Genomic DNA, 14614 nt, shown 5'->3' with positions numbered 1-14614 from the left:
ACATGTATGTACACATATACATATCACACATCATATATAGTGTATATTTTATTTTGGAGTTGAAAGAAAATCTAATGTTTTGTTTTGTTTTTTTAATCAGGAAATTGTAAATGAATTTCTCTTGTGGTAATTTGCACCACCGTGGCCTGGCTGACATACTTATGTAATCAATCTCCATAACCTACTGACTTAAGATAGAAGGATAAAATAGGGATTGTGATACTTAAGTTACTTGCTTTTTATCTTGATTTTCTAATTATATATATTCCATTGTAAGTCCAGTATGTCCTATGTGTCAGCCACTCTTCAGTTAACATGCGACATGTCTTCCTATCCTTCAGCATATCGAGCACCGGTTGAAAGTGTCTCTGCCTTGTGATCTCGGAGCAGCTCTAACCGATGGTGTTGTTCTCTGCCATTTGGCCAATCATGTGCGGCCTCGATCTGTCCCAAGCATTCATGTCCCCTCACCAGCTGTAGTAAGTTTGTAATGTTAAAAATGTTGGCTAGTCATCAGACATTTATTAAGTACAATGGCAGGCATTGTGCAGCACACTAGGGATACAAATGTGAATAGTCCAGTTCCTGCTTTCCCAAGTCTCACTTCTATGAGAAAAAGTAGGCAATAAATAATAACTTACAGCAGTGTGATAAATGTTAGAAGAGGTTTGTAAGAGGTGTACTATAGGAATACAAAAGAACAAGCTTTAATTCTGCTTGAAGAGTTCAGGAAAGCCTTCCCAGAAGAGTTAAACTGTAGGAATTTATCAGTATTACAGAGTGGGAGGAGGGATTCTGGGCATAGAATTCCTAGAGTCAGAAGATGAGGATGACCGTGGCATAATCAAGGAATTCTTCAGTTGTTCCGAATAGATCATGCACAAGGTGCGGGTACACATAGCAGGAGAGGTAGCTAGAGAGGTAAGCCAAAGGCCAAGTGACAGTGGCCTCATGTTCCATGTCAGGGAGGCACAAGCGTTTACCTTCATGTAGACAGTGAAGAAACACTGGAACAATTTGAGGGGAATAATATGGTTATAATTGCATTTTAGAATAATGAATCTATTTCAGGAATAGAATTGACATGATTTAGTGACCAACCTCATGTGGAAAATAAGGGAGAATGTGCATTCAAGGTGACTGGCAGGTTTTCTTAGACTACTGGTCATATCTGAATGTCAGAATCAGGGTGGTAACCCTCAAAAGAAGGAGCAAACATTGGGTTGACACACTCCCTTTTTTCCTACAAATTTTTATTATGAAAGAATAATACAAGGAACATTCTTACAGCCTCCACCTAGATCTGACATTTATCTCCTTTTGCCATCTTGCTGTGACTCTGTGTGTGTGTGTGTGTGTGTGTGTGTGTGTGTGTGTGTGTGTTAACTACATCATTTATAAGTTGCAAATATAAGACTTCACCTTCTAAATATTCAGAGAATTGTCCCAGGCCACCTTGCCTTTCCCCACAGCCTATAGCCAATGACTTACTGGTAATGAGCGCCCTGCCTCAAGGTGGGGGCATGGTATGATTCATACTCGGTGCTCCCTGTGGGATCAGGCTGAAACTAGAAGGGGACAGCTGTGAGCCATTAGCAGCCAGCTGGGAGTGGGGGTAGAAGGTGAGGATAGGTGCACAGACTAGGTAAAGGGACACTGGGTGAGGCACCAACAGCATCTACAAGTTATATTCAAATTTCCCAGTTCCAAGAATATCTTTCATCACTGCTTTCCCTCCTCTCCTCCTCAGTATCCACTCACGTAATCAGGATATAATCAAGGTTCCCACATTGCATTTGATTGTTGTGAGGCCCTGAATGGAAACTGCATTTGTAACATGATTAACAGTGTCTGACCTTTTCAAAAGATTTGACTCGTCTCTTTTTCTGGTCATTTGGTTATTTAGCAGGCATTTCCTGATACAAATTCTTTACTTACATTGTAGTTGTATCTAGGCCTACAGGTTGCCCCTTCTGGATTTTCACCTTGCTACCTCCCTAGATGCAAATCATTTATCCCTCCCACGGACCTTTATTCTCCTGAGTGTAAAAGCTGCTTTGTTACCAAAGTCCTAAGAGTCTGGTATGGCTCTTTCCCCTCTAGCACATCCAAAAACAAGAGGCATACATTTGCTTCTAAGCAAAGTAGGTAGCCACTTTTTATTTAGTGACCTGAGGAAACAAGTGTTCAGTTTTACGTAGGAAAGGCAGAGAAGAGCAGTAATCCTCCCAAGTCAACTGCTCCCAAAGACTTGAAACACTTGGTTCTGATGCTAAAGGTGGTGATTAAGAGAATAGGAATTGATGTCCCATTGGCCAGTGCCAGTCAGGGAAAGGTTATTCATACTTTGCGTTCTTCCAGGTTTCTGTCAACTCAGTTAAGAAAAAACACATTTAATAATTTTTAAAAAGGACAAATCTGTCCTTCTTCATTTCCAGAGGAAATACTTAGGAAGTAGCAAGGAGCTAATGTAGAAAGTGGAATTTGAGAGCAAGATTGACCGAGGTTCTTTACCTTATCACCAGAACACAATGCTTTACGTTATAGATTGTAAAATACATATGGAAAAATGAAACTGTTTTATAAATATTTAACCGCTTAGAGAAATAAAACACATTGAACTCCCTAAAATTGTGTTCATGAATCTTCTCAAGAGTAGATTCATAACGTTTCATCAGATTATAAGAAAGAGTTGTATCCCAATTATGAAACACCTACATCCCTGGAATTGAGATAAATGCTAAGGGAAGGAATGAGTGGGAAAGAAATGATGGTCCCCCCAGTCCTCTTCCCCTTCCTCAATCAGAAGTGTGCTCTGTGCAGAGGAAATCTCAAAGGAAATTTTCTGTTCTACTGCCCACCACACACACACACACACACACACTTTTTATGTCTTAGGAAGCTTGTAGTTCTTGTGGAAACAATGCTGAGTGAGAGCCCAAGATCATTATTGTGAGCCGCCTTTTCTTTTTGTCTGACATGGTGGTGATTTCTGGACCAGTCTCTAACTTAGCAACATGAACTCTATCCTTTTATCCTTTCCTTTGCACAGAAACAAAGTTGTTTTTCTACCTATGTGGTTAGAGCTATTTTACTCTGCCCTCCCATAGATGTTGGCATCTGAATTGTAGAGTTGCAGAAATGTGGGGTTCTTTCTTTTGTAGAACAAGTCTCCTTCTTTTGCTCGAGTCTCTTCCCTAGCGCCCCTGTGCACGCACCCCCAGGCTTCTCTCCCAAACTCAGATCAGGGTCCTGGTTTGCTAAGCTAAGCTAAGCTTCATGATAAGAGAAGCTAGTTACATTGTTTCTACTTCCATTTCTACAAGCAGATGAGAAACTGGTATGTGAGGGGGATTTCTAGCCAATGAAAATTCTAGGTGAAAGCAGTTGTTCTGTGTTTTATTTGCCCACCTTCTTCAAGGAGCTTTCACCACAGTGACTTTTGCCTCAGTTCATCTTACCTCCCTCTTAGCCAGGAGTTGAGAAGACTACAGCATCGCTTTTCTAATAAACAACCTACTCTTTTATACGTAACAAGTGGAAGAGAAAGGGCCCAGCTCCAGTATGAATTAGCCAGTGTGAACCCCATAATTGTTTTTCTCTTCCTGTTAAGTCGATTGTGATTCTACTATCTGTGTTTCACTCTTTTTTTTTAAACTTTTAACCTCAGTTATAGCAGAACTTGGCATAGGCAAGAAAGGGTGCTCCCATAGAAACCTAATTTGTATCCTCCTTCTCCACCTTTCTGAAAGGTTTTCAATTTGCAATTTTAAAATTATTACTTCCTTTCCTTCCCACTTGTTACCTTTTGATTTTATAACAAAGCTAATCCTAGCCCATGCTACCTTTTTCAGGCCAAGATTATAGTACCTTCAACCACTATCACGTATGCGTATTTACCTTGTTTTCCCTCTTCTCGTGACAGAGTATTATATTACATCTTTGAAGAAAACCCAGATATTTAAAAGTTAAACCTTTGTTTTCTAGAGATGGTACAGGCTTTTACATTTATAAAAGCTCTAGGTCAGAGTCCCTGCAAATGTTTGGTTTCCATGTATGATGTTCAAACATACTGTAAACTAACAAATGAATTTGAACAGTTGAGTTTGGTAATCATTCTGGGAAATGGAATTCATATTTCTTTCTTAAATTGCAGCCCATAACCCTCTATGTAAAAAAAACCTGACCACAACTTTAGGTCATGGGATGCAGTTCTCTGTTTCTAGTCGTCAGAGATGTTTCCAGAAAAATAAGTTTTTTAGTCCAATCTTTTAAAATTCAAATGTTTTAAAAACCTACCATTGAGTAGAGACATGCATGTGCAGCGTATTCATGAGCAAAGGTTATTGACTTTATAAAAAATTATCTTTATTTGAGAAAATAAATGTCTTGTTTAAGCCAATATATGTATATGTTTAAAAAAGACTGAACCAAATTGTTAACTATGATTATATTTGAATGATGGGGCTGTGGGTAATTTTCTCACCAGTCGTCTGAATTTTCTTTAGTGTGTATTGTTTTAAAATGGAAAAAAAATTAAACTATCCCCCTAAAATTTTTCTGTGTTTAGCACTTGCCTTACAAAAATCAAAGCCAAATATTTGAAGTAAGAAAAAAAAAAAGTTAAAAAATATAAATATTTGAAGTAAAGAGTGGCAAACTATGGTCCAAGGCAGCACTTGTAAACAATTTTTGTAAACAAAGTTTTCTTGGAACACAGTCCCACTTATTTGTTTATATATTGTCTAGGTTGCTTTCAGGCTCTTAGCAGAATTGAGTAGTTGCAACATACTGTATGGCCCTTAAGACTACCGTTTATTATCTGATCCTTTAAAGAAAAAGTTTGCTGACCCTCTGATCTAGTGTTGAGTTTATGAAGTAGTTGGCAAGAATATTTTTAAAGTTAGCAAAAGTTTTAAAACTTCGCTAGTAACACCACGTTTTTCTTCCTTGGCAGCCTAAATTAACAATGGCAAAATGCCGGCGAAATGTGGAGAATTTTCTAGAAGCTTGCAGAAAAATTGGTGTACCTCAGGTAATAAATTTACGATTTTTTAATGTTGTCTAAATAAACTTGGGGTTTATTTTCCTAAAATCTTTCAGAAATGCAAGTAATCTGAAATCTTATGGGACCAGCTCTGAACCAAGTTGGTAATTGTGTGTTACTAGAGTCAATCAATATTCTTTTGAGCAGTTTTCCTTAATTATTTTCAAGGACCAAGCAAAGAAATCATACACACATAAATTTAAATATACTGTAAAAATGAATGCTAAGTAATCAAAAATAGTTACTGTGATATTTTCCTAAACATTCCTACTTGCTGTTTGCTGTTTGACTTGTATACATCCGCACATGTGCTTCAAAATGAGGCCGTCCCAGACTGAGAATGCTTCAGTTGGCTTCAGTTTTTCTAATGCTTGCTTTAATACTTTCTAAAAATGTTTATTTTGAAATAATTTTAGACTTAGAGAAATGTTGCAAAAAACAGCACAAAGTTATTATGTACACTTCACCCAAGTTCCTGTATGGTTAACATCTATATAAACATAGTAGGTCATCCAAACTAACAAACACTGGGACAATGCCGTTAACTAAATTACAGACTTCGTTCAGATTTCCCCAATTTTTCCACTAAGCTCTAATACTTTGGAATTTAGCACACAAGAAGCCATTTCTAGGTACTTATCCTGCTATTGTGATTTATTGCCTCCAGCTTCCTCAGTTTATAGGTTTATTGCCCTTTAATAGTACAAAAAGTTAAACTTTATAGATGTGATTAAGGAACATGAACTTGATACACTTTTTATTCATTACCCTTTTAAAAAACAATTATATTAAACCAACTCAGCCTGGTACTCTTAAGAAATATTATATTTAATGAAATTATGTATATAAATTTAAAGAAATAAGCAACTTGGTACCATTTGATACTTTTTTTATTAGCCACAACCATTACAGTGCCTGTCATCATATTTTGTCCAACCTTCAAGGATAAAAACATGATTCTTCTACGTCCTTCTTAATTAGCTGTCAGAAACCACGATTGGCCCCTGGACTCAACGATTCCACTATTTCTCTTAAAGTGAAGCCCATTCACAACAGTGACTCTCTCTTCATCCGGCTCACCATTCCTGTCTCTTAACTAACCATGAGTTGAGAAGGTCACAGCGTCCATCACTTATCCAATAAGCAACCTTCTCTCAGCTCTTTCACGTGTTGCAAAATGGAAGAGAAAGAGCCCAGCTCACAGAGCATCTGCATTAGTTAGTGTGAATTCCCATGGTGTTTTCTCTCCTTTTATTAAGTAGATTGTGATGCTACTATTTATGTTTAACTTTTTTCTTTCGCATTTTTTTAAAGCTGAATTATAAAAAGAATTGAAATTTACACTTAATGGTAGTTAGTAAGGACCTTTTTTGTTCCTGTGAACAAATACAAAGAAAATTTCTCGTTTTTTTATATAGTTTTCCAAAGGCTCCTCATCTCCCTTAGAACAAATCATTTTTAAACATTAAAGGAGCATTGTAAGGTTTCTAAACTGATAGCATGCATTTTTTTCCCCATTTTAACAAGAAGGTTTAATATTCATATTCTACACGTTACATACATGTAATATAATACACGTAATATAATATTCTACACATTAACATTCAGTTTTCCTTCTGTCTACTGAAGCTGTTCCTATCTGATCAGCACATGATACAAGCATGCCCAGGACCTGCCCCAGTTCCATACCACAATGTCTCTGGACAAAAGAATGTTGCATGGGTTGGTGCAGAAAATGGCAACCAGAGAAAAGATGTGAGAGATTAAAAAGAGGCACTAGAAAGAAGAGTGCCCATAGCAGCCCCAAACAGGAAGACATGTTAGCAGAATTAGCCTAATCAAACCTGTTAAAAGTACTGTTTACCCGTGTTTACAGTCATTGTACCTGTACTCTGGACTTCACAGAACCATCATCTGTCTCAGATTTAAAGTCCATACACCGAAATTCTTTCAGAATGTTGCCTGCCATCAGTCAGCAAAATACAAAACTAGTGTGTCTTAAAGCACGTATTTAATTCAATATTTGCCAAGCAATGGTTAACAGCCTATCCCATTCCTATCAGAGCTGTGCTATTTGAAGGCAGGAGATAGAAAACAATACAATTTTAAAAGACCGGGTGGTTTGACTGGGGATCGTGACACATCTTTCCTCCTCTCCCTCATCCCCACCAGAAAGAAGAAGTGGACATTCCACATTGGCCACCTCTTCCTCTCCCCTGCTTTCCACCCAAGTCTATACCACCACCACCACCACCACTTTTATTAATAGATAGGTTCCTGTTATGCTGTTACTTCTGCTAAAAAAAAATTAGTCATTTGCTTAGAACAAAGTGAAGGAAAAATGAATAAGTACACAAATGCATGAGTTCAAACTCGCATTCTCAGGTCCCCTTTGCAATAGAGGGAAAGAAGACACCTGTGCCCCCTCTTCTTCCTCTGTTCTCCCCTGCTTCTGGACCTTCTGACTTCCCTAAACATCCCCACTTTCTCTGTTTGAGTTGTAAAGAAAATCGGGGATGTAATAATAATCACTTTTGAAATTGTGTAATATAAAATTTAATATTTTAAATGTTAATGTCAGAGTCTATGTCAAGAATATTCTATGTCAAGAGCAAACAATTTCCCTTCTCAGTGTAACTTTTATTTAAAGTGTTTACAAGTTAAATTATGAGTGAAACATTGAAGAGTAAGGTGATTATTAAAACCCTCCGATAAGGTTGGGCATGTGGGTATTCTCTTTATTATTATGCTTTTATTAAATATGTTATATTCACAAAACTATAATGGGTGGTAAAAATTCTATTTGAGTCCAATATCTTATGTCCTAGAATTATATGTTATAAAAGAATATTTTCCTGTTATCAAGTCCAGTAATGTTTTATTTATTTAATTTCTTAATCTGTGAACTAGAGGGTTTAGATCAGGGGTGTCCAAACTGCGGCCCACGGGCCAACTGCAGCCTGCAATCCATTGTTAATTGGCCCGCAGCAAATTCCAAAAATATATTTAGTTTACTTAAATAAACCAGGTGAGGCAATACGTACTTCACCTCCAGTGAGTGGCCCGGCTGTTTTGTGTATTTTACCGCATATGGCCCTTGATGAAAAACGTTGAAAAAAGTTTGGACACCGCTGGTTTAGATGATCTCTAAGGCCCCTTAAGGCTGTAGATTCATTTTGTACATTTTAGTAAACTGGAGTTGGTTAGATGGGTTTAACTTGATTTTTAGAGGAACACCAAGTCATTCAGTACACCTGGCTTCCAGGTAGTAAATTTCCCTGATTATTAGGCTTCCCTCTTCCTTTGAACCTTCTTGATTTACCTGGCTTTCTCTGAACACTTCCCTCACCTCAGCCCACTCCCAGGTTTTGTCCATCTTTTCTGTCCTATTCTTTTTTTGTTAATAAGGAAGAATGATTGTGAGAACGAGGTTGCCCCTCGCAGACCTCACCACTCTCATGCCTTACACAACCCTAAGCCAGCATCCAGTTCTATTCATTGTATCCTGAATGTTTGCACTAGTCACCAACCAACCAGTTTTATTCTGCTACCGTATTTCCCCAAAAATAAGACCTAGCCGGACAATCAGCTCTAATGTGTCTTTTGGAGCAAAAATTAATATAAGACCCGGTCTTATTTTAATATAAGATCTGGTCTAATATAATAATATAATGTAATGTAATGTAATGTAATGTAGTATAATACCCGGTCTTATTTTACTGTAAGACTGGATCTTATATAACACCAGGTCTTATATTAATTTTTGCTCTAAAAGACACATTAGAACTGATTGTCTGGCTAAGTCTTATTTTTGGGGAAACACGGTATTTCATAGTAAAATCAAGCTCAGCACATAGAGGATTCTTTGTAGTTTTGTTTTTCAGCATTTTGTTTTCATTCATCATAGTGAAGAATGTTACAAGATGTGTTTCTTTAAATATGATTGAGATGATCATATTGAATTCTATACTCAAATCTGTATTTCTGGTCCACTGACTTTGTTTTTCTGTTTTCCTTTCCTGCTCACACTGGACAGGACAATCTTTGTTCCCCTTCTGACATCCTTCAGCTAAACCTCAGCGTTAAAAGAACTGTTGAAACGTTACTTTCTCTTGGGGCACATTCAGAAGAATCCAGTTTTGTCTCTCTGTCTATGCAGCTTTTGGGTTTTGTGGCATTTTATTGTACTTTAATGTTAACTCTCTGTATGCTTTATTACTGGGTCTTCCCCCTCTAGTGGAAAGCTTGCATTCCAGGGATTTCCCACCCCATTCCTGTGCTTGGGAAAGGAGGTTTGTTTCTCATTCAGAAATATTTACATATGTTGCTCTTTTTTTTCCTGGCCATCAAATAGTTAACTGATAAAAGTAGATAAATTATTTCCTCAAATGTCCAGATGAGCAGCCCATCACATTAGTAAGTATTTATGATTACTAACAAAGAGTAAAAGACTAGTATTTTTTTTTCCTGGTCATTCGTTCATTTCCTGGCCTGTGGCCTTGTTTTTCTTGTCATACGTGCTGAAGTGTTTCTACTAATACAATCCTGTTCCCGTTCTTAGCACATGACTAAGAACTTTATTTCCAGATGACATAACGTAATTCCCATCTGGCCATTTCTCCATGCCTGAACACAACTTAAGTGTTGGAATTATGAGTTCTGAACCTTTTCAGTAGCTGCTCATAAGGAAAATAGTTGTACCCTTTCTGGATAAAGGGCCACCTGGTCACTTAAATCTCATTCAGCTGTGCCCTGAAATCTCCCTTTATTAGTGGGCACAGGTCCACATCAGCATTTGCTGTCTGGGCATCTGGAAGGCACTAGTCATTTCATCTTACTTTTAATTTGATCAGAATATTCAGTCTCAAGATCATGTAGGTTCTCTAGGTTGCAATTTGGAGCCCAGTACGTACAGGTGAAATATTACCCAAGAAGCAGGGCATCTGGAGCTGACCTTTCAGGGGTAGACACATGTCCAGGTTTACTGTTTGTTATCTTTACCTGAGCTTCACTTCTAGAATCCTACTGAGAATTTAAAATTGGAATTTATGTAATTCCCCATATATATGAACCATCTTAATAGGTGAACTTGTATTTTATAGGCTGTTGAGGAAATTACATCTGAACAGTAGCAGGGAAAGTATTAGGCAGCAGTCTCTGTTCTGTATCCAGGGCAATGAATATTGTCTCTTTTGGAATGTTTAGTATGTTAGCTGCCAGCCTTAATGCTTGAAACTACTTTACAATTGCATTCAGATTCTAGTTCTTATAAATAATGTTCCTGAACATTCAGGAATCTCCCAAACTGTTAACAAAATTGGGCAACTGAACTAGGTATGAAGAGAGGTTGCAAAGAATATAACATTCTATTTGTAGAAGTCAGCCTAAAAGTCTGATTGCTTCGATTTTCTTCCATATGAATGGGACAGTTATTTACCACATTAAAAACTCCTTCCTGTTAATGCTGAAACATTGAATACTTTGTTGAAAACTTCAGTTTTATACACTAGCAGTGTTTCTGTGTCAGAGAGCATTCAGTTTCGTGGAGTTTTGTCCCTTTTAAAAATACCTGATAAAAAACACATTGTGTCATGTGTGGCTTGGGGGGAGTAATTGTGCGTTCTTTTCAGAACACAGGGTTCCCTCTAAGCCAGCTGGAAGGTGTGCGTCGGGGAAGCAGAGCCTCTGAGGGCTTGTCTAAACCACACGCCTCCCAGGCCAGGGCACTACTGGGAAGAGACCAGGGAACTGGTTTCCGAGAAAATATGTCTCTCTCAAGAGCAAAACACTCTGCAAGTTCATTTTAAGTATAGTTAACCTGTACTTGCACTTATACTCAAAGTATTTATACAAAGTTGATAGTTTTATAAGAACAAAAGATTGCAGTTACCTTGTTTTATCAGATAAGTATTAAATAAAAAAAGCACAAATACCAATAACTGTTCAGAATAAATACTTGCTATATTTTTTTATTGCAACTGTTTTTGTAAAACTTCCTAATAATATAGTAGGAACCAATGAAAAGCCGAGAAAGATCTAGTTATCTTCTTTAATAAATATAGTCTCTTTTTAAATGGAACCAGAATTCTACTTTCTGTCTTTTGTGAGAGCAGTATCTTTTCTTTCTAAATATTTAGTCTTAAAATAAAAACCAATGATAGGTGTTATTCTTGGATATGCCTTTTTCGCTTACAAGAAAGGATTAACCAAACAACTTAATGAGGCAAACAGGATAGAAGTATTTAACTTCCTTAAGCAAATATGTAAACAGTTTTCAAATATATGGTAATGAAGATGTTCCTGACCAAGCTCACATCATAATTCTCCAGCATAAGTTAATCCATAATTTAATACCAGGCTATGAAAAGCGCTCCTTTTTCAAATATAGTTTGTTTTTTTATAATTCTCTAATTCAGATTTTTAACTACTTCAAAGTGGGCCTTCCTTGAATTACCCAAAGTAGGGGAAAGCTTCTCAAATATGTCTGAATCTCAAGGATACACTTCAGTTTCTTCCTGTGATCCTTCCTAGTTCGAGAGCCCTGGTTTTCACAATCAGGATTACAATGCAGATAGCAGGCATCCCTCTCTTATGCAGTCTGAGTGAGGGCATGAAACAGTCTTGCAACCTTACGGTATGTAATTTCCCAAGTGCTTTCTCCTATAGTATTATATCTTTCAGGCTTGAGCCTTCTGGTTAGCAGGCATCCCTCTCTTATGCAGTCTGAGTGAGGGCATGAAACAGTCTTGCAACCTTACGGTATGTAATTTCCCAAGTGCTTTCTCCTATAGTATTATATCTTTCAGGCTTGAGCCTTCTGGTGTAACTTGTAACTGTTTTTCTGTTTCCACCTGCCTCATTTTACCGATCTGCGTTGTCGCTCTTTTATTGATAAGGGATGAAGTGTTGCTTTCACTCCATAGTATTGTTTCTCCTCTGTTGTATGTGTAAGTGTATGTAACTTGTCCATTTTTCAGTTTTCAAAATGATCTGTATGTACTTTGAGTTGTATTAATAAAGTGACAGTGAGTGTCGGACACCATCTCTGTAACTCATATATACCAGAGGTCAGTTTCCCAGGTACTTTTCATACTTCAGTTGATTATTATGAGGAAGAGAAGAGATGCTAATTTTTTCTTTTCAGTTCGGTGATGTTCATCCTATTTTCTCTTGTGTTTGTTTTTATGTCGCGTTGTCCCATTTCAGGAGCAATTATGTTTGCCTCTCCACATTTTAGAAGAGAAAGGTTTGAGCCAGGTTGCAGTGACGGTCCAGGCTCTCCTGGAACTTGCCCCACCGAAGCCACAGCAGCAGCAGTTGTCTGCTGTGTGAGGACTGAGCACCTCGGGCCCTGGCCTGGCAGACAGAACAGGACCACGTGATGCCGCTGCCAGCCGTCGGCTTACACAGAGCTCTTACATGTTCTGAAGGACTGTCTGCGTGATTCCTGACGGGAATATGTTGCTTCATTTCTCCATTTTAGGGGAGGTTATATCCATTTCCATTGAATTGTTTATGAAGACATGGTTGGTTTTCACAAATGAAACTTAATTCTGTCATGACTAAGAACCCAATACTGAAGCCTAAACTGGCTGCTTTCCTCAAGAGTAGACTTTTTTTACCCATCAGAAGGAATATTTCCTCAGAAGGATATTTAGCTCTCTCGAAGGCACAGGCATGCTACATTATCGTTATCTGTGGAGTCCACTGGTTTCTAAACTTGGTTGTTCATTTCAATCTCCTGGAGCATTTGTTAAAATACAGATTCTCATTCAGTAGGTCTAGAGTGAGGCCTGGGTGTCTGCATTTTCAACAAACATCCCGGGTGTTTCATGTAGTGAAACCACAGTTCCAAGCTAGATATTTGTATGATTTGGGGCAGTAATAACTCCATTGTGTTTTTCAGCTACATTTAAAGTCAAAAACTGTATTATGATCACTTGGACTGTTGTGTCCAAGGCAAAACAAAAATAAGGTAGAAGGCCCAGATTTTGCATAGTGAACAATGAAACAGATCCAGTTGTATCTAAGGCCAGTGTGCTAGTCCTCCCCCCAACTCCAGTGCACCACCCACCACTTAGAGGCTGTTCTGTGTGTCATCCTCTGATGTCAACCTTATAAACCAGCACTCCACACACAGGTTCCAAATCCTCAAGCTAATACCTAGAGCTGCTCAGCATCTGCATTGACTTCATTGAACCCCCTCCCCCCATGCTGCTCCCAGGACACCTGGACCTGTGAACACCTTCCAGTCACAGCACAGACATTTGCAGCTCCCCAGCTAATGGAAGATTATGAAAACAAAGCAAAATGATTAAAGGAAAAGCCAAGGTTCTTATATTCCTTTCAGGTAACTGCCAGTTTCCAAGGCTGAATTAAAGCACTTGTGGCATCTTGAAAACAGCTTGCTGTCTTTTCCACTAGCTCCACCTAGAGCCTTATTTACTCAATTGTGGGTGCAATGAAAGGCCGGCCCTAGGGCTCACGCAACACACAGCCAAGAGCCTTTATTCAAGTTTAAGCCACTTGGGTCTTTCTTCCCCTACATTTTGCACCCCTTTTAGTTGTCAGTGACATCTTTCGGTATTCATTGCCTTTATAAACCAAGGAAATAGAGTAAGTGAAAATACTAGTTATCTAGGGTTTTTTCTGTTAACTGTTTTGGGTTTTCTTTACCAGTGCATGCAGTTGAGCATAATGTTCTTGCTCTCTTGATCATGTAAATGCAGCATCTGAAAGTGACTTCAGATAAATCATGTTGAGTAGCTGGCCAAAATAATGCTTTCTCCTTGTTCTCACAAGGAAAACAGTTCACCAGAACATTACCACTTTGTCTAGATATAAAATTATATAACATAAAACATCTGAGCTCAAATCCCAGTCCTTCAATGTCCTCACAGAAGTAAAATGTTTTTTAAGTGCTTAGAGCCAGACCATTATATTTACAGTTCCAAACACACCCACCAACCATATGACTTGTTTAGAATTTAGTTGTGTGTAGTTTTAAACTATAGGTATTTTTCCTTCTAGTCAACATTAAACCTCAGTACAATTTCCAAATTATTGAGTCATTTAAATGAAACTCAGCAAAGTACAAGACTCACATGGTATGCAAGAAGTAATTGCAGAAGACATGCATAATGCAACATTTGGAACTAATTTTCCCATAGGAATAAATGGAAATTTAAATTTATTTCAAATTTTACACATAGCATGAAACTTTATTAATGTACTTTTATCAAACCAATTCAAATTTATATTTGTTAGAAAAAATGTGTAGTTTTGGTTGATAAAGAATATCAAGTATATTGAATTTTTTCTATGTCAAAATGCAAAAACAAATGATGCTGTTTTTGTATTCAGTGTTTTATATGTACTTTTTTAACTGAAGACGTTTAACATTTAGCCTGGCTAGACTCCAGTGTAAGATGAAGATGACTTTGTAACAGTTCCACCTGACCATTTATTTATGAGCTTCCTGCTGAAACAACAAGTTCCCAGTGCTGAAGTGTGAAAAAAAGAAAAGGCTGTGTGCCCACCCACCAGGGTCCCTGCCAACTACAGAGA

General features: G+C 37.8%; 1 protein-coding gene across 11 annotated transcripts in view; it reads left to right on the top strand.

Moving 5' to 3' along the window:
• Window positions 1-14614, top strand: part of LRCH3 (leucine rich repeats and calponin homology domain containing 3) — a 97887-nt gene that overhangs the window by 82708 nt on the left and 565 nt on the right. For 4 of the 11 annotated variants that reach the window (XM_033123648.1, XM_033123632.1, XM_033123600.1 and 1 more), the window contains 3 exons: window positions 342-479; window positions 4958-5035; window positions 9084-11723. In XM_033123648.1, the coding sequence (XP_032979539.1) occupies window positions 342-479; window positions 4958-5035; window positions 9084-9284 (417 nt within the window). In that variant the 3' untranslated portion in view covers window positions 9285-11723. Of the gene's footprint in view, window positions 1-341; window positions 480-4957; window positions 5036-7219; window positions 7937-9083; window positions 11726-12253 lie in introns of those variants that run through there. The other 7 variants (XM_033123640.1, XM_033123608.1, XM_033123592.1 and 4 more) reach the window with 5 other exon arrangements.

Source organism: Rhinolophus ferrumequinum, chromosome 2 (assembly GCF_004115265.2).
Source record: "Rhinolophus ferrumequinum isolate MPI-CBG mRhiFer1 chromosome 2, mRhiFer1_v1.p, whole genome shotgun sequence".
Classification (NCBI taxonomy): domain Eukaryota; kingdom Metazoa; phylum Chordata; class Mammalia; order Chiroptera; family Rhinolophidae; genus Rhinolophus; species Rhinolophus ferrumequinum.
This window is presented reverse-complemented; position numbering and strand designations above follow the sequence as displayed.